This window comes from Neoarius graeffei, chromosome 25 (genome assembly GCF_027579695.1).
Source record: "Neoarius graeffei isolate fNeoGra1 chromosome 25, fNeoGra1.pri, whole genome shotgun sequence".
In the NCBI taxonomy this organism is placed as follows: Eukaryota; Metazoa; Chordata; class Actinopteri; order Siluriformes; family Ariidae; genus Neoarius; species Neoarius graeffei.
The window spans coordinates 47,847,844-47,869,017 of NC_083593.1; the positions used below are offsets into that span (position 1 = coordinate 47,847,844).

At 44.1% G+C, this 21,174-nt stretch overlaps 1 protein-coding gene across 3 annotated transcripts in view; it reads right to left on the reverse strand.

Moving 5' to 3' along the window:
• ppp3ccb (protein phosphatase 3, catalytic subunit, gamma isozyme, b) overlaps positions 1 to 20,971 on the reverse strand; it is a 150,159-nt gene extending 129,188 nt beyond the window's left edge. For all 3 annotated transcript variants that reach the window (XM_060908278.1, XM_060908277.1, XM_060908276.1), the window contains exon 1: positions 20,411 to 20,971. In XM_060908278.1, coding sequence (XP_060764261.1) covers positions 20,411 to 20,462 — 52 coding nt within the window. In that variant the 5' untranslated portion in view covers positions 20,463 to 20,971. The remainder of the gene's footprint in view (positions 1 to 20,410) is intronic.
• Positions 20,972 to 21,174: the final 203 nt, after the last annotated feature.

Consider the following 21,174-nt stretch of genomic DNA (forward strand, 5'->3'; position numbering starts at 1 on the left):
TTTAGAGTAAATCAGCTGCTCTTATTTCTTATCTGTACATGCATGCGTGAGGATTCAACTCCAAAACTCAAAACGCTCATCCCTTTAAACGTGAAACCGCGCCGTTTTCCTCTCCGTCCCTGACCGGGAGCACGGCTGCACTCGGAGCCGTGAGTGAAGTTTAAACGCTGTCGAATGTTTTGATTAGGCGAACTGCCAAATGACTTGTACGGATGACTTTTTCTTTCAGCAGACAGTGCCATGTTAACACGTCATGAGCGTGTGTACACGTTTGGACGTGTAGCTAATGCACCGCAGGCTTAGAAAAGATTTTGCCAAAGTAGGTTCGTGAAGATCTGTGGACAATCAGGAACAGGGTTTTTTTAAAACGTACAGAACCCACTGAGAATTGAAACCTCTCTCTTCAGTTTATCTGAAGTAATAAACCACCTCCAGAAAAGGCTCCATTCATTCATTGCCAGGGTTTCTCAAAAAAAAAAAAAAGACGAACTGCAAAATCCCTATAGAAAAATCTGAAATAAAGAAAACTCCATGTATTATTTACACATGTAGACTCATCTGTGCTGGTAAACATCATCAGGGCCCTTCAACAGACTCTAAACAAAGACGGACGGACGCTCCGGTTATCGACGACCTTTGGTTCTCTGCTCCAATCGCGTAAAGTCACGTGCTGGAAGCAGAGGGTCATTCCTCGACAAGGACTGGAGTAAGCCAAGTCGAGAATGCGGGTAAGCCCGAGTCCTTGTGTGTCGGAACAAAAGTTTAGTCTCTATAATGTCTGTCTATTATTCCTTACAACACGTTCACCCTTAAGGCCAATTTATGCTGACAACCCAGTCCTCACAGATGGCGTCTGCGAAGCCCCCCTCTTTGCAGACGCTCTGCGTGCACCTCCCAAAAATTGTGACCACCGCAGACAGCCTCGCAGACGAGTCTGGCTAACGCGACTTCAAAGCTCTGCGAGCATTGGTCTGGCATAGATATTAAGCCCAACCGTTTCCCAAAGGCGTGGTTGACCCGCCTCCCTGAAATGCCTCAGTTTGCTACTGGTCGAAGCCAGAAAAGGCTGTGACGAAGCTTAAACCAATCACATCACTCTTTCCTCTGACGTACGTGACGCGACGGAAACTGCTTGAGTAACAGGAAGAAGATAAATACCTCCAGGGCTGCTCTTTGCTCCGTTTTCAATGAGAACTTCCCGTTGAATGCTTTCAATACAGCATCTACCGCTGTGTCAAAGGCTTGCCGCTGCTCCATGTTCGTAATGTTTCTAGTGAATGAAGCGCTTCCGGCATAGATTCTGTAAACAATCTATGGCTTCCGGTCGCAGTTCTACTACGTCACTGCCTTGAACACGCCTCTACCCAGGGCCGTTGGAGATGCTCAAAGTTGATTGGCTGCCGATTTTTCGGGAGCTTGGAAGAGCTGGAGATAGCTTGCCTTGCCAGACGAAGCTCACAACAGGCCCTCGTGTTGCGTCACACTTAGGATGGGCGGGCCCAGGCTACTCGCAGACAGCGTCACAGACAAGAGGGCTCTGATTGGTCCACTCTACATCTGCTGTACACACACTTCCACTTCCCTACTTTGTTTTGTTTTCACGACCGCCATTTTTAAAAACACGAGCGAAGATGGAGCAGCACGAAGGGCGGTTGATCGAGGAAGTACGTACATCTATACGACTCCAGTTCTAGTCATTATAAGTAACCGGAGGATAAACACTCCACTAACCACACCCACCAACTACTCCTAGCGATTTCGCGACTTCGCGCCCCCTTGCGTTGTGGCGGTGAATAACATCGCGCACGCCTATTACTCCCCGCTCAACGATAAATTACAACTGTCTGCAAAAAGCTGTCTGCGAAAGCCTTGTCGCAAGAGCATGCAGAGGCCTTTACGCTCCACACGTTTTCTCAGCCACTGAATCCCTTTTTTTTGTGCAGACTTTGCTTGACTATTCACATGGACATATTTGCTCAACATGTTCCCGTTCCTTCCTGAATTTCACAGACACTGTCGTACAGGCCACTGCTTCAAGACTAAACTGGAAGCCTGACGATATTTTAGTGAATCGAGCAGCCTGCTTGAAAATCCATCAGCGGCTTTAAAGCGAATTTGACAGAGTTAACACACACACAGACACACACAAGCCGGTACGTCTCTCAAGGTCAATTTATACTCCTGCATCCAAAAAAAAAAATCTACGCTGTATGTACGGATCAGCCGCGTACTCTACTCCGTAGCCTGACTCGCACCTCTACAAAAACGCAACTACGGCTGCTTCCGAAGCAGAAGGTTGCGGCACTAGACCGGTGTCTCATAAGGCAGGACTTTTCGAATGACCTTTTAGGGCAGCTCCAGGGTCTCCGGTTCGATCCTGAGCTCAGTTTACTGTCTGCATCCGTATGGTTGTGCAGTTTCCTCCCAAAAACATGACCACAGGTGGACCGGTTACGCCAAAAACTGTCCCTGGTGCGAACGTGCGTCCCGTCCTGCCTCACACTCACGGAGTGTTCCCAGGACGGGCTCCACATCCACCGTGACCCTGACCAGGATGAAGCGGTTCCTTCGAATTGATGAAGGAAGCTTGCTAATTAGGGCTGTAACAATATGCGTATCGAAATCGAGATACGCAGAGCCACGATCCGTATCACGATACAAGAAGGCAGAATCGCGGTACACCCTTTCAAACTTCTCCTCAGCCCAAAAACAGAGGCGCTTCCAAACTTCAATTTATGAATACTTTACTTTTTATTTAAATTACATTTTAAACTTACTTAAATTACTTTTATTTTTTATATATCTATTAGTAAGTTGTTTTTTCGCCGACCTGCGACAATCTTCTGCGAGTCACGCAACGTCCACACTCGCCACTGGCAGAGCATTCATTTCTTTTAAGCGGTCGCCATTCTGGTTGCGACGCGGGGAGCGAATCTGTAAACAAGCAGCTCATTGGCTGGCTAGGTGTGCCACAAGCCAGTCACAATCACTTGACCGGAAAGGCATGCAGTGTTGCCAGATTGGGCGGGTTTAGGTGCTTTTTGGCTGGTTTTGAACATATTTTGGGGTGGAAAACGTTAGCAATATCTGGCAACACTGAAGGCATGTCTGCTTGGGCGGAAGCCTTCTGCGGCAGTTACGTTTTGACACGCGAGCAACGTTTCACCATAAAAATTCCGTAATTTCCATCTGTTTTCCGCGATCACAGAAAATCATTGGCCCTATGAGAGTGAGACAGTGAGAGAGCCACCCCCCCCAAAAAAAAATCTTAACGGATTTACACGATTTGGAAAAATGACTTTTTCAGAACCGAAAAAAACAGAGCTTCCGGCTCAACAGTATTATTTTGAGAAATAAAACAGTCTTTGGATATACATTTGTTCATTTTTGCATACATATTAGGCTACGTTCACACTGCAGGCTGAAGTGACTCAAATCCGATCTTTTCGCCCATATGTGACCTGTATCCGATCTTTTATTGACAATATGAACGACACAGATCCGATTTTTTCAAATCCGACCCAGGCCGTTTGGATATGTGGTCCTAATTCCGATTCCTATCCGCTCTTTTCATATGCGACTTCAGTCTGAACCGCCAGGTCGCATTCATCCGACTTACACGTCATCAACAAGCCACAAACGTCACTATTCTGCGCTGAAGTAGGCGGCGGGTCTCTCAAAAAAAAAGTTACAACATGGCGCATAATCACAGGCGCAGATAGAGGGGGGGACTCGTCCCACCCAGATTTAAATTCACCTCGTTCGGTCCCCCCCACTTATAGGGAGGAAAAAACGTCTATGCTGTCTTTCTTTGCATAAGGCAAACCTCACGGAAAAATCAAAAGACTAATTACCATTCGGTTTATTGAGGTGCACAGCAGTGTATACATAGTTGCAACAACTCACATAAAACAAAAAGACTGATATTCGGTTGGTTGAGCTGCGCAGACTGCACAGGTTGCGAGCTCGAGCTTGGTTGCTATGGTAACCCACAACAAGTTTGACAGGCATATCGGGGTTGGGGTTGGTTTGCTGGCAGCTTTGTCCCCCCCAGTTCAAAAAAACGTATCTGCGCCCCTGCGCATGACATCAATGCGAGGGACGCTTCGGGCTGTGAAGGTTTCTATAACTGATTTATAACTTAAACCATCCTGTATTACAAGATTATAAAATTGTTCTGGAAATTTCCAGTAATTTGACACCTTCGGTCTCATTAGCCGCCGCCACAAAAACCACATCGCCAGGTCTCGCCTCATCTCCATAGCAAACTGCACTGGTGTTTCTGCACCTTGAGCCAGCGCTGAGAGAAGTTGCAGAATTCAGCTGGCTATAAACAAACAATCTAAATAAATATTTATAAAAATGTAGAAAAAGTTTATTAAATATGACGAAATAAATATGTGCAAATTATTAAGCCTGAATTAAGAGTTTGGTAATACAGCGGCCGTATCCCAAACGACTGCCTACTGAAGCTCGAGTGCACTATATAGAGTTTAAAAATCCATTACTTCCTAGTAACATGTAGTGCACTTATATAGAAATTAGAGAGACATTTAGGAGTCAACCCTCGTTACCAGGCTACACGTTTTCATTTCAGTTCAGAAACAAAAACACACACGAGACCTCACACTTTAACACTAACCAGATAATTAAACAAACAAACAAAAAAGAAATCATTAAACTTGAAGAGTGCGCTTTTTTTTTTGTTGTTGTTTACGTATTAGGTAGCTGTGCTTATTACGTGTCAATTTGCGCATGCGGGACACTTTTGGGTCGTTTTCCGTTCATATTGGAGATCGCATACAAGTCTCGTATAATTGTAGTGAACGGCCTAACAAAAAAACCAGATTTCACAACAAATCGGATATGGGTCGTTTCAGGTTGCAGTCTGAACATAGTGTTACTCATTCTCTGCAGTGGTCTGAATTATCTGTTATTAAATAGTTAATGTAAGTAAGTAAATGTTAATAAGTCAAATTTACTACTTTAAAAACACATTTTAAAAAAATCGTCGGCGTATCGAATCGTGGGTCAAAAATCGCGATACGAATCGAATCGTGAGTTGGGTGTATCGTTACAGCCCTATTGCTAATCATTGAAGAAGAAGAAGTGAGGACACTTCTTCTAGTGGTGCTCATTACTAAACTGCTCAAGTGTTGCACGATTCTACTACCGCAAACACTTAAAACAGCAAAAAGTCTTCCGGCTTAGCAGGAGGTGTGAAAGTCGTGGTGTGAATCAAGACAAGATGTGAGAAGCAAGAAAGAAGACAGCGAGAGTGTGTTCCAGTCTCCCCATGACCGACTGTTTGGCTGGCGCTCTTTTTATGACATCATCTTGTTGCTCGTCTTCGGAATATCCAGCACTACCGGTTAAAGGGGTTTATCAGGGATACAGCGGCCGTGTGAACACTGATGTGGTGTTAACGATCGAGACCAAGTCTCTTCGTATACGTATAGAGAAAAAAAAAAAAGTTATTATTGGTCTGGTTGGCTGAACACATCTCACTAAAAATACCAAAGGGGAACGCCATGCTCTGGCCAAATCTTCACAGGTTTAAAGATATCCTGAAGTCTGCAAGCCTACACACACCCCGCCCAAACCCAGAGTCTAATCACAGTCTTGCATACTTGTTCATTTTGTATCAGCACTTTCAGAGTTGAAGGAACGCTTTGTGCCAAAAATGAAATGCACTCACGCACACAATGTTCCCCGTGTGTGTGTGTGTGTGTGTGTGTGTGTGTGTGTGGTTTGTTTCTTCGTGTACTGAAGTTACTGTAAATCATCTCGGTCAGTGATTTGGCTTCCATGCTCGTCACTTTGCCCATTTCATACGTATTATACACTACCGTTCAAAAGTTTGGGGTCACCCAGACAATTTTGTGTAGTTTTCCATGAAAAGTCACACTTTTATTTACCACCATAAGTTGTAAAATGAATAGAAAATATAGTCAAGGCTAGGGATGTTAACCGATGACCGTTTGACCGAATCAACGTCAACCGGTTAATTTTTTTTTTTTTTGTCGGTTAAAAAAAAAAAAAATCAATCGTTTTGAAGCTGCCGATTTTGGAGCGGAGAACCTGGAATTCTGTGGTTGTAAACGCTTGGGGCGTGCCATGCGGTGTAAGGACGACAGCTGACAAATCAGAAACACCCATTCAGTCATGTCCCGCCCTCCCTCCCCAGTTGAAGACAGCTGCCACTCGGCGAAAGAAAAGTGTAGACACAGGCTTTTTAGCTTACAAATTACTATTTTTTTTTTTAATTATTATTAGAAGGCACATGGAGTTTAGTCCTGCCTTGGCCAGTGCATTCTGAAAGTACATTTCGGTCTGTAGCCAACAATGCATGTTATTGCAGATCAGATCTCTCCACACGAACTAAAGGCGCAGACTTTTGGAGGGAAGGGGAGAGAATGAAATGACAGCGGTGTCTGGAGGGGGAGTGACAAACGCAGCTTTTATGTCTGTGAGCCAAGTCGGTGTCGGCTTCAGATCAACTTCAATACCATGCAGTAACGGCGTTATAACGATTGTAGCCAATTAATTAGATTACCCGGCGTTATACCAGCCTTTATTTTAACGCCGTTATTCCCATCACTGAATGTTATGTACTTCTTCTAGCACTTGACTTTATTTTCAACGCCATCATGGCCAACTGAAACCGTCTCTAAGCTGGAGCCATTTGTCCTCCGCTCATTAGTTCACGGGGAACCCTGAAGAAACTTATCAGTTTCACAGTTTGATTGATTCGAACAACCTAAAACGACGCAAGCGTAAGGCGTTTTTCATGTGAGTGAGCAATGCGCCTTCTCCGTACAAACGCTTTGCCAACTGAGCTTTAGTCGACCACCAGCTAAAGTTTTGAATAACTAAGGTGACGTCACATGAAATCCAGCCAGTTTCTTTTGAATATTTATAAGCAAAGTGCTACATGATTGGCTGGCAGAAGCAGGGCTCTACGTTAACTTTGAGACATGATTGCCCATTCGGGCAACCATTTGTAGAAACCTGGTTGCCCGAACTCAGAACATGGTTGCCCAAGTATTACATATCTCATCTCATTATCTCTAGCTGCTTTATCCTTCTACAGGGTCACAGGCAAGCTGGAGCCTATCCCAGCTGACTACGGGCGAAAGGCGGGGTACACCCTGGACAAGTCGCCAGGTCATCACAGGGCTGACACATAGACACAGACAACCATTCACACTCACATTCACACCTACGGTCAATTTAGAGTCACCAGTTAACCTAACCTGCATGTCTTTGGACTGTGGGGGAAACTGGAGCACCCGGAGAAAACCCACGCGGACACGGGGAGAACACGCCAACTCCGCACAAAGGCCCTTGCCGGCCCCGGGGCTCGAACCCAGGACCTTCTTGCTGTGAGGCGACAGCGCTAACCACTACACCACCGTGCCGCCGTATTACATATTTTATTTATTATTCAACCTTCTCAGACGCTGTCTGTATCAACAAGCACTGACACTAGCGCCCTGTGCGAGTAATGCGGTAATTAATCATGTAGTGAAGGACATACCAATATTCAGTCCCCCCAGGATTCCGCGGGCCTTTTTTGTGATCATTGCGGGCTAAAATGTCTGATGTTTTGTGATTAAAATTGAGTGATATGTTAAATATTAAGTTATTACTGAAAAACTATTGATTAAAAAAAACAAAGACACTGAGAAATGGTCCTATAAACAACTTCACCAATATAAAAGATTACCAGGACTACAAAAATGCAGAAAAATAGGCTTTACTTATCCAAATGCACCTGTTGGTTCAAAAGTTAAAGTGCAGAGAACCTCACAGCCCAACATGAAGTTACCTTCAAATATAATATAAATGCCTCAGCTTTCATGGAAGAAAAAAAAACACTTAATACTAGTACTGTGTGCAGGCAGTCTCTCCTGAAGACTAAATTAAACAATAATTATAAACTAATAAAATAAATGGCTCAGGCTTCATAGAAGAAAAAAACAATTTGAACAGAATCTCACAGTATGATGCTGAAGCTGCCGAAACAATGGAAAATAAAATACCATTTTGGCAAAAACGTTGGCATCCATTAATTTCTTGTATTAAGTAAAAAAAATAAAATAAAATAAAGTGCACACAGTCCTTCACTGTAAACATAACACACTTTCAGTAACAGAATTTAAGTCTATATAAACACTGACTTGCACATGCAGTGTTGCCAGATACTGCTGACGTTTTCCAGCCTAAATATGTTCAAAACCCGCCAAAATGCACGTAAAACCACCCAATTTGGCAACACTGCGCACATGCTGATTCTCTTGAACGTATACACGGAAGTAAGGCGGAAGGTAGTTTGTCGACGTCACCTCAAGACGATGCCAACGATTGGTCAAATTTGCGGGAAAGTTGCGTTGATTGCAATTATATCCAACGCTGCCCTGAATTCGTGGGGATTGGTTGAATTTGCGTTGAAGTTGCAAATCGCAACATCGCGAAATCCTGGAGGGTCTGAATAGAACACTGAACATGCACTGCGTGATAATTATTAGCAATGGGAAACTGCATTGCGAGCCCGCGATGTGCAAATGTGAATTCCGCTAGTTGTTGAACATCCCGTAATGATAACACGGACGCGGTCTTTCCGAGCCAAACAATCGCAAATCGTGATGGAATTTCATCATAATGTGAATGAATAAACATCCTTTTTCACGCAAGTTGACGTATTTGGGTAGTTGCCCGATCGGGCAAGCATTTGTGAGAGTCTGGTTGTCCGAATCTATTGAATGGTTGCCCCGGACAATTGGGCTACTGTTAATGTCGAGCCCTGAGAAGAGGGGGTGGGATGATCAGCGGCTCGTCACTTAAAGGAACAGGCACTCAAATCTGCCGTTCTGTTTAGGAGCAATTCCAGCGTTATGGATGTGACATTTGGACTCAAAATGGCAACAACTGACCTAGTTAATTTTTATTCCTTTCCAGTATTTTAAAATTTGTTGTATATTTTTAAGACCTCTCATATTGGAGAAGTCATGGGAAAAAAAGAATTCCCATAGTACATTTAGAACTCTAGAAAATGCCAAAAAAGACATGCGTTATGGATGTGACGGAAAAAATACCCCATTTCCAGGGTGACTACACATATTCACCAAACTCTGTGAAATTGCAAACATAATATCCAAATGCAGGCATGCATTTAATAAAGGAGTCTTAGCTGAAAATAAAAAAAAGCCTTTGTTTAAAATATTTTCTATTTCAAGCAGAATCTAGGAAGAAAAAATCAGCGTTATGGATGTGACATAATTCCGTTATGGATGTGACGCATCTGAAATAGACATGGCATATGTTTAGAAAATCAGCAATTTAACCACCATAACCCTTTGAAAAACTCTCTAAATATCAGCTAAAACTATCAAAGTTCTTAAATAATATTTAGGATGGCTATTGTTTTGCTGTTTTGTGGATTTTAGCATACATTTCTGTGGCTTGTGGCAATAATATAGAATTGTACATGATCAAAGTTGATTTTAGCTTGGGTTTTACATTATAAGAAAGAAAGACTGACAGTGACATATTAGGTTGGTTACAAATTGGTTCAACTTATTCACATCTGTAAAATACAGGCCTAGGTGATATCTCTGGGAGTGGTTTTGATGTATTACATGTTGCTTTATTTTTGCATGGTGAGGTTGACATTTACATGGAATTGCCCTTAGACAGGGTGAGAAGGGAGCTGTGGTATTTTATCCTTGTGGCATTTTGACTAAAGAATGTCACAGACGTTTCATTAAGACCTCAAGGAACTGTTTCAAAATGTGGAAAAGGGGTACAATAGGTCACCTTTAAAACCTCACTAATGGGTTCTCAACATGCGATATTAAGCATATTATGAACGCTTAATTATGTGGCTATTTGCAGTCACAGGAGACTGTTAGGAGTTACGATCATTAGTTGCGGCACTGAAGCCAGGTTTGAGTTCCTTGCTCTGAAGTGATAATTTCAATTCACTTGGATTAGGCATCACGGTCAGGTTTACCAATGCTATTTTGTTTAAAGAGAGTCAAATAAAAACAGTCAAGGCCAAGGTTCCGGCTGGTGCTCATCGCGCTCGTCATTGACAAACAATCCATCAGTGACGAAGAGAAAACTATGAGCAGTCATCACAGTGACAGATGTATTGGTCATCTTCATCATCATAAGTCATATTTTATAGAAATCCCTCCACTTGCCAAAATCCAACCCCAGTGAAGAGACTCTGGGAAGTCAGAGTGTAAACAACGAGAACATGCTTGTGACCAATAAAAATAGTCACACAATGACCAAATGAGCGCCAAGGTTTTGACCAATCACAATGAATCTTAATCAGCCTGGTGTGGTGATGTAATTATCTCTGCATGAACCAAACAATGGTGCAATCTAAGCTGGTGAAGTTTTTTGGGCAGGGCTTCTTCAAACACTGAAGATGGTTTAAGAGCTGAAACAGCCACTGGGGAGGCACACTTAGAGCCCCGACCGTCCCCGAGCGCATCGGACAGTGTCAGTAACACAGGGATCGGTTTAAAAAAAAAAAAAAAACCCACTCAGAGCCCCGACCGTCCCCGAGAGCATCGGACAGTGTCAGTAATACGGGGTCGGTTTTAAAAAACACTCAGAGCCCCGACCGTCCCCGAGCACATCGGACAGTGTCAGTAATACAGGGGTCGGTTAAAAAAGAAAAGGTGCCAAGTGAAAATGCTGTCAGCCAGCAAGCAACTGAAGGGAGCCAAGTTTCGGGCGGTGTGGCATGTCGAGTTCCTGTGGTGAACATATGATGAAAACCTTCAGATTCCTTCACTGCTGGTTGTTCCAAGATTCTTCCCGACTCTATTCAACTGTAAATCAAGTTGTGTGTTAAAGTAAAGGCTAAAGTGAGTCCTAATACCTCTTTTGAATAATTCCCTGCTAAAATAACCTTCAGTAAGCTCAAACTAAAGAGGTTTATTTTAGCCTGATGGTGCACGGGGCGCCCAAAATCGAGTCTCTTATGCCTCTTTTCCACCAAATCAGTTCCAGGGCTGGTTCGGGGCCAGTGCTGGTGCTGGTTCACAACTGGGTCAACTTGTGAGCCAGCTGAGAACCAGTTTGCTTTTCCATAGCTCGCGGTGCTAAGTGAAGACACGTCATTACGTCGTTGTATACGTCAGTTACGTCGCTACGTTTGCATAAACCTTGGTGCGAATATCGAAGCAAAAACAACACGGAAGAAGCAGCAGCAGCAACAATAATAATGGCTGACTTCGCGTTTGTACAGCTGCTGCTTCTTGTCGCTTAAAAATGGCGATCTTTCGCGGTCTTGTTATTGTTGTTGGTCTTAACAACTCCGCCCCCCCGCTGACGTAAGCGGTTATTTACTCTGGCCCAGCAGAGAGTTGGTGCTAGCCTGGAACCGGAACCGGTTTTTCTGGCCCCAGAGCCAGTTCTTTGTCAGTGGAAACAGAAAACCCGGTTCCAAACTAAGCACTGGCACCGAACCAGCCCTGGAACTGCTTTGGCGGAAAAGGGGCGTTAGTCAGAGCCCAAATTTTATACGTAATGGAGAAGCCTGTACAAATATTTGAATTGTGCCAGTGTGGTTGGTATAAACCTGCATTAAGTCCACTTTGATAAGTTGGTAACTAAGAAAGAAAAAAAAAAAAAAAAAAGAAGTGAATACTTCTCTGACTTGATTTTTCAAGGGGGAAAAAAAAAGTGGAGAATATTTTTCAGAACCCGGGGGAACACTGCAAGGCTCCTGTATATCGTTTTCACACTCGGGACACTTTGGTGAAGCGTGAACGCTGTTTTCGAGCCTGGGAGTGATCCAAAAAAACCCTCGTGAAAACGGTAGTCAGATGAGGAAGCGATCCTTACTTGGCACTGCATGCAGAGTAACGTGATTGGTTCAACTTATAAGATTACTTCCTGTTTCTCCTTTTGTGATGCCAGGGAAAGAGTTATTGTCCCTGATGGATAAAAGCAGACTTTCATAAAACTGGAGCAGTGTAATAAAGCCCACCTTTGTCGTGCCAGTGCTTACTCCTTCATATAGGAGATCAGCTCCCGGTTTTGAAATGCTATCCATCCAAAATACACTGCTGCGTGCTACTTGCGTGTTTGTACCAAAGGAAAATATTTCAACAGCAAACGGATGACCTAACATTCTGCAAACCTGTGTGCACACGTGATGCATGGATTTGCACAATCGAGCCACGATTCGGAAGAAATTCTTCGACGTGAACAAGCCTGCGGTTATGAGCCCGGCTCCCGAACGAGCCCAAACTCATTCCCGAGTGCAGACTTGAGTAAATGCCCTTACGGTGCCACCATAAGAGAAACTGACACAAAAGCTCCCTTTTGCTCATGTCTTTGCATCAGAAACATTTCGGAGCATTTCAAGAAGCAGGAAAGTAAGACATCTCGTATGTATCCAAGCTTTTACGTCTTTAACCTGGTGCTCCGTTTTTGCGCAGCTGAATCTTGACAAACAGAATGGATGTATAATTGTGCATCATCGGATTAGCGAAACGTGAAAGCCAAATGTTATGAACAAGCAGCTGGATGTAAAAGACGGAACAAAAGAGAGCCGAAAGCAGAACCTTGCTTGACACCATACCCAAGAGAGGTCAGGAGAAAATTGCCAGATATGAGGTGGTTTGAGCTGCCAGGAAGGATATAGTAACTCATAGCAGCTCTTTACAACCGTGGTGAGCAGAAAGGCATCTCAGCATTGGGTTCCACTCCTGCCAGCCAAGAACAGGAACCTTCGAATCAAGAACAAGTTCCTATTAAAGTGGCCGGTGGGCATATATTCTAATAAGTTACAATACGTGCAATATGAGGCATTTTAGAACAGAATTATTGAGGAAAACTATGTTTACAAGATGTGTTATAATACTTTTTGGAACGATGGTTATGATTTGGGATGTTAAATGGGGAAATACGACACTATTGTATGCGTCCATTTAGATACTTTCGTCAAGGACACCCGGCAACCTCGTCGTCGGCTGTCCATCGCTAGCGATGATGGCTGCTCCATTAGGATGCGCAGAAACGCCGCGAAACCTGCACCAGAGTCACCCGCAGCGACGGCAAGAATGGCCCAGTTGAGCGGCCACGGAACGTCTGGCCTCATGTGCTCTCGCGTACTATTCTCCTCTCCTAACGAAGCGCCTTGCACAGTAAGTTAAGACAAACAATGTCGTGCCCCCATCGTGTTGTCTCTCTGGACCTCCAGACCTGATGCCAAGTGGTGCACAAAAGTGCCGCAGACCTGACGGGTATGGAAGTTTCCCCCCGCAGTGACAACTGACTTGCCAAGTGATGCCATCCGTTGGCCATTTGAGTGGCTCTTTCGCATGCCATCTGATGGTGTGTCACTGACCCCATTGGGTTCATCTGCCACAAAAGCGCCCTGCTGCCAGCACCTTACTACTATTTGAATGTACTATTCAACCCATAGCTGGAACCCAGGCAGGTGCTACCACTCCGGGTCAGAGCGAACCTGGGAGCAATGGTGATTAAGGGGTAACTCTACTTTCCCCAATACTCAAGTCCTCCCGGACCTGAGACTCACCACCGGTTGCAGTTTAAAGTCATACCCAGGACGCATACACACTGCAGAAACCTTTTCACCCCACGAATACCTTGATCAAGGTAGGATCTGTCACACGGTACATTGCGTAGTTCAGATTTAGTCCATTAATACGTTAAAGGTTCGTCCATTTAACTGATATAATATTTTGCAAATCTATAAATAATTGGAGGTGGTATGACCAAAGACGGCCTCTTTCCGGAAGAAATAAATGGTAATCTATTATAGCACTCTACAAATGCAGTTCAATTCTCAAATCTGATTGGTTGGAAGGTAGGCGTTACGTTTGTACAGCAGCACGGCTTGCTTGGACAGTAGTTCCTGCTGTAACGTGAATAACGGGGTTGAAATTAACACACTCGTTTTATCGTTACTACCGCAACAGCTCGGTCACAGGGACTTGTACAGCTGATGCAGAACAAAATCTAAGCCTAATGATTACAGATTTTAAAATGCGTTCAACAAAGAGGAAAATGTTAATGTGATGATGTTTTTTGTTAGGAGACATTTTTGGAACATTTATGGAAGGAGACTCTAAGGTCAGCGCTTTCAAACATCCATGGTGCGTTGCAAAATACATTTCCCAACAAGATAAAGCCTTCAGGAAATGTTGTGCTTTCTGGTGTGAGAGAGAGAGAGAGAGAGAGAGAGAGAGAGAGAGAGAGAGAGAGGAGGTGCTAGTTAAGGAATAACTTTATCTTGCCTATAATGAGTGACAACAGGAACCAAATTGTCTTGCAGACCTTTCACAACATTCAGTGTCACTTGTCAGTTGTTGTTGTTCATGTTCATTGATGAATGAAAAATAAATAAATAAATAAATAAACTGTTGGCAAACCGGGGGCAGCCATGGCCTGAAAGTTTGAGAAGCTTATGCCGCTTTTCCACTACAAACGCGGCTGAGCCGTGCCGTGCCGAGTCGAGCTGAGCGGGGCTGTTGGAGTTGCATTTCGACTACAACCGCGCTGAACCGTGCTGGCTGGAAGTGGGTGGACACATTGGGTGGAGTTAGCGAAAGTGGGTGGACGTCATGTGATGTCGTTAAGCAGCGCAAACAGTGACATCAGTGACAGTGGCGGAACAAGTCAGAGCCGGGCCGGGGGCGGGGCAAATGACCGGGCCCTTTATTAAAGCTTATCATAACATCATTTTAGGTTACAAAATGTCCGCAACTGCGGTGTTTACCAATTTCAACACTACCGGGTGCAACTATGTTATTTAGTACATCAAGTCCTTCAAACGAACATGTAACTCAGAAACAAAAAACATTAGGATACTGTACATGGCTCATAATAAAACATCAATAGCCTATACTGCGCACATTATTTGAAGGGCATACGAATGAGCGCTCAGAGGTTGCAACGGTGACAGGAAGAGTCAGAAATAAAAGGAGGGCGGTGCAAACCTCACTGAATGCACTGTGTTTACCAATTTCAACACTACGGGGTGCAACTATGTTAGTTTGTACATTAAGTCCTTCAAACGAACATGTAACTCAGAAACAAAAAAACATTAGGCGACATACTGTACATGGCTCATAATAAAACATCAATAGCCTACTGCGCGCATTATTTGAAGGGCATACGGCGAGCCTTGCGCTCCGCGAACTCGTCCACGATGCTCTGTATGTCACTGATTCAGTGAGCTTTTAAGCGGTAGTCTCACGACCCGAATAGTAAACAATAAACATGGAGGACATGGAGTCGTTAGTGTTGCTGGTCTTGGTGCTGTGGCTTGTTGTCACCGACAACGCGGACAGATACTGGCAAGAGCGTATAGATGAGGCGAGGCGCATAAGGCTTCAGAAATTCTCATAATCCGTAATTCTTCTTCTTCCGGGTTTGCGGTGTTTACAGATCCCAGCGTGCTCGCGGGGCGTGTGTGGGCATGTGAGGACACTCCTCCTCACCAATCAGTGCACAGGGGAGTGTCTGCTCACGCCCCCAGCCTCACTCGGCACGGTTTGGCTCGCTTCAGCCCCACTCCAAAACGGTGCGAGTTTTAGGGGCTAAGCAGGGCTGAAACGAGCTGAGTCGTGCTGGTTTTTGGTAGTCGAAACGCGAGCCGTGTCGGGCTGAAGTGAGCTGAAGTGAGCTGAAGCGAGCTGAAAAAGGGTAGTGGAAAAGGGCCAAAAGGGGCCTTGGGGCCCAAAGGGTCGTTGGTTTGATTCCCGGGACCAGCAGGTAAAACATCAGGGGAGTTGAGTGAATGAACAGCACTCGGTACTCCTCCCTCTCAATCACGGCTAAAGTGCCGCTGAGCAAGGCACCGAACCCCCAACTGCTGCCTGGGCCCTGTACTATCGTGCTGCCCACTGCTCTGGGTGTGTGTGCGTGCTCGCTCACTGCTCACTTGCGTGTTCACTGTTTCAGATGGGTTAAATGCAGAGGAGGAATTTTGCTGTGCTCGAGTGTCCATGTGACAAATGAAGGCTTCTTCTTCTTCTTAAATCAGTGTGGTACAAGAGAAATGAAACACTACTGGAAAGTATTATACATACAGGACACATTTTCAATGGAATACAAAACGTGTTCTATTCCCTTCGAGCAGGTTCCATTCATTTGGTTTGATAGCATGCAATATTGTTAGCATATCACATTTTCTTTCTTTCCTCACTTCTGCATCAAACTGCGATAGCACCTTGTCTAACTCACAGCATTCATACGCCACTAGAGTGTCGTTTATTTATCTTTCTGCGGCCCATTTCTTAAACACGGAAAGCCAAAAATGCGTACTTTTTTATTTTTGGTATTTTCATTTTCGCTTGCAGCTTTCAACTGGTTTATCATTTCTTCGTCAAAAATAGCGAAACGCGGCATTGCTGAGTCAGCCATTTTGTTGACAAAATTTGCTCATTTTTGTAACCGTAACCAAGCAACGAACTAGCCAATAGCATTTCAGAAATACGACCCATGTTAAAGTGCATATCACGGGTAAATTCAGGAGCAAGATTAATGTAATTCTCCTATCTTATATTAAACCTTGGTCAAATATCTGTAACATTCTGCATTCTCTGCAATTTTTTTCCCTTGCGCAATACCAGAAAAATTCAGTTGAAATCAAGCCATGTGAGTTGAATTGGTCCGCCTCTGAAAAAACTTGGCATTTGGATTTCTTGGCAAACATTGATTTTCATGACGTCACGTGCGGGACGCCTCCTTCTGAATCCTACGTCAGTGCTGGTTTATGAGGAAACGACCTGGTGGTTTTCTGCAAATTTCTTCAACGTTATCGTGTAATTATTAAAATGGTTAACAGATGTATCGGCGGAGGGTGTAGCAACACCGATAATGATGGGATTAGTACTCAGAGAAACGGGAGCGCTTGGTCTACACAGGCTGTGCACTGAAACCGTCCAAGCTCTCTCAGCCTGCTCGCGCTTCCGCAGGTGACGTCACGAATCTGGCTCCAGACTCCCTTGGGATTTTTCCAGACACGTTTTCTTATGGCCTTGTGCAAAATCACCCTTCTGGATGAGTGTTGCCCCTTTTCCACCAAAGCAGTTCCAGGGCTGGTTCGGGGCCAGTGCTTAGTTTGGAACCGGGTTTTCTGTTTCCACTGACAAAGAACTGGCTCTGGGGCCAGAAAAACTGGTTCCGGTTCCAGGCTAGCACCAACTCTTTGCTGGGCCAGAGGAAAGAACCGCTTACGTCAGCGGGGGGCGGAGTTGTTAAGACCAACAACAATAGCAAGACCGCGAAAGATCGCCATTTTTAAGCGACGAGAAGCAGCAGCTGTACAAACTAGGGATGTTAACCGATGACCGTTTGACCGGTGGTTGACCGAATCAACGTCAACCGGTTAATTTTTTTTGGTTGTCGGTGAAAAAGAAAAAAAAAAAAAATCAATCAATCGTTTTGAAGCTGCCGATTTTGGAGCGGAGAACCTGGAATTCTGTGTTTGTAAACACTTGGGGCGTGCCATGCGGTGTAAGGACGACAGCTGACAAATCAGAAACACTCATTCAGTCATGTCCCGCCCCAGTTAAAGACAGCTGACAAATCAGAAACACCCATTCAGTCATGTCCCGCCCCAGTTGAACACAGCTGCCACTCGGCGAGAGAAAAGTGTAGACACAGGCTTTTTAGCTTACAAATTACTATTCTGTTGTTTTTTTTAAAATTATTATTAGAAGGCACATGGAGTTTCGTCCTGCCTTGGCCAGTGCATTCTGAAAGTACGTTTCGGTCTGTAGCCAACAATGCATGTTATTGCAGATCAGATCTCTCCACACAAACTAAAGGCGCAGATGCCGACTTTTTCACGGCTTTTTCATGGACTGTAACGGCATTTGCTTATGTAGTAATTTTAATACAGAATTTACTCTGATTAAATTATTCAGACACTCCAACGCCCCCCCTCTAAAAAAAAAAAAAATCGGATCTGCACGAGCCGTGAAAAAGGCGCGCCGTTTGCGTCCCTGTTTAAACTCATAAGTTAACCGACTTTAACCGGCTAATGAGGCTCGGTGGTCGGTCAAGATTTTTTTTTAGTTTTTGCCATTCCTAGTACAAACGCGAAGTCATCCATTATTATTATTATTATTGTTGTTGCTGCTTCTTCCGTGTTGTTTTTGCTTCGATATACGCGCCAAGGTTTATGCAAATGTAGCGACGTAACCGACGTGGCTTCCCTTAGCACCGTGAGCTATGGAAAAGCAAACTGGTTCTCAGCTGGCTCGCAAGTTGAACGAGTTGTGAACCGGCCCCGAACCAGCCCTGGAACTGATTTGGTGGAAAAGGGGTATGTGTAAACGGACCAATCAGAATTGAGTAATTTGGCCCTAAGTAACTCATTCTGAGTAGGGTTGGGCGGTATCCAAATTTTGATACCTTTAAACCGTCTCTGTTTTCCCGGGGTATACGGTATTACCGAGAAAAAAATAATATTTTGTTTCGGCCTACTGTGTAACGTGCGCCTATGCCTCAAATGTACTATTTAAAAGCAGCATAGCGAATTGTGTGCATTGTGGTATGGATTAAGCAGCAAAGCGAATTTTGTGCATTGATGAATGGATTAAGAGATATTTCAAAGCATCACGCAACTCTTCCTTCATCTTGAAAATAGCATTCAACTGTCGTTTACACATGTCTGCGTTGAAACGCCATTTGCAGCACTATTTCACCTACTCCATCAAAAAAAGTACACGATGAGCAGGATCATACCCTTTCAAGCATGGGAAATAAAAAAAAAGAAAAAGAATCAACCAACACCCAAGTCCGTTTAGACTGCGCGATAAACCATATTCTTCAGCGCAAATGAGGCGAACCTAATTCAAATGCGTGATAGCTGCACAAGGCAAAATCATATGGGCCCACGTCATGCCATGGCGGGGAAATTAATAATCAAATGGCCTTACCTTGCTTAAAACGTTGTCTTCATCACATAACTCCTTACAATTATTCCACTTAAATCCATACGGTTTAACACACCCAACAAAGATAGCAAGCGCATTGCTAATTCCCACCAGAAACCGAACAGTTTACGCTACGATGTTTTCTTCCGTTTCTTCAGTAGATGACATTTCAAATGTTTATTACCCACATCCCAAATGTCATACGTTATATATTATTTTACCTTGTTGTTACTCATGTAACCTACTCAAAACACAACTCATTGGAGAGATCTCGTGGAAGTGGAGTACCCCAGGCTATGGTGTGCCTTAGGGGACATATTAGATTTTTTTCGATTTTGCGCGGTCATTTACATTATTGCTGGCTCTTCCTTTTCGTTTGGTTTGAAACCAAAATGCTGCCACACTGCCGATGTATTTTTTTTGCCACTAACTCGTTATCTTGACTTGCCATCTTTCAACCGCGGTCTCAGTCTCTTTTTTTAGATAGGACAGTATAGAGAGACAGGAAATGAGCGGGAGAGAGAGAGACGGGATCGGGAAATAACCTCGGGTCGGAATCGAACCCGGGTCCCCGGATTTATGGTACGGTGCCTTAGCCATCTGAGCCATGACACCCCCGGGCTCAGTCTCTTGCGAAGCTTTCTGTCAGACTCCAAAATGTCACGCAGGGTTGCCATGGTAACTACATAAACAACCCTGCACGCGATGAGAACTTCTTTAGGAAATTGATAGAATTAGTGAAAATACGATCACACAGTTATTCGGGATGATCTTCAATTTATTATTTTATATTATGACCTCATGTACTCCATATTTATTTAGATATTATATATTTTTTTAAAATGACGGTAATGAGACCGATACCGTTGGTACTTTTGGATACCTCGGGATACCTTCTTACCGTAATACCGCCCAACCCTAATTCTGAGGTCGATTATTTTCCTGTAACAGCAGGCTATCTAGTCCGGTACTAATTTTATATTCTTGAGGTCTTCATAGAACAGAGAAATAACTCCTCCGTGACGTCACTGGGCGACTTTGAGCACGCACGAGCTACTTTCCCCTGAAAAGCGTTGAGGCTCGAGCCACGAAGTTGGTACAAAAACGAGCCGCACGCGAGCAAACTCACGCGCAGCCATCAGCAAGTCAAATAAGCGGCGGTTTAACGGACACTCATTTTCCACCAAATTATTATTAATTATAATATTATTATTAATTTTTTCCTGGTTGAAAAGATGTTCATCATTTTGCCAGTTCAAATGTTAGCGATAAAACGATAAGCGACTCAATAAACAGTCAAAAATAACCCGAAAGGTAAGTTTATCTACATATCTATCGAATAGCTTGTTAGCTTGCTGAGGTAACCAAACTGCCTGTGTGTTTAGCTAAACATGCAGCAAACGAGCTGAGCTAATGCTAATACTCTGTCTGTCTGTCAGAGAGAACGCGAAAACCGAAAGGCTTACCTTTAATGGGCCGCTCAAGGGTGGAGAGTTTGTTCTGGTCCTTGGTCGACATGGTCCAAAGTGTCTTCGCTCACCAAAACCCAGATGTAATTCCTACGCGTAGCTAACCACCTAGCTAATAGAGTTAGCTAGCAGGCTAGCTACGTCTCGGCTAATAGTCAAAGTAAATGGCTGCTCCTGTGGAAAGCAAAAAAAAAAACTCGTCTGCACCGTGTAGAGTCACATACAGTATACTGTGAGGAACAGGAAGTCCGGAGTGTCTGAGAAACCGCTGAATTTGGCGTCCTTGGCTCTCGGAGCGACCCCAGCTGCTGTCAGGCTTTACCGGAGGATGAAAAGCAGCCGAGCCAGGAAATGCAAGACAGGGGGAAATATATAGATATATGTAATGTTATTTGAATTTCCAGTTTCTGTTTCACGCTATTATTGTTATCCAAAAAGTTGTTTGTTTTTTTTGAAATCGCATCTAGTTCTGGACCTGTTCGCGTTCTCTGTTTTCAGTAGTGATCTGTTGAGTCGTCCTGACTCTCCTCTCTTTTCTCACGGATTAAACTCTAATCCACAGCACCAGCGGATTTCCTACAACATGGCGACTGTGACGTTTGGCGCAGGGTTTCTGGGTAATGTAGTTCTGGGTAATGTGGCTCTGTCGATGAGCGCTTCTTCATGGCATGGGACTGCAGCCAGGGATCACTTCTCTCATCTCATCTCATCTCATCTCATCTCATTATCTCTAGCCGCTTTATCCTGTTCTACAGGGTCGC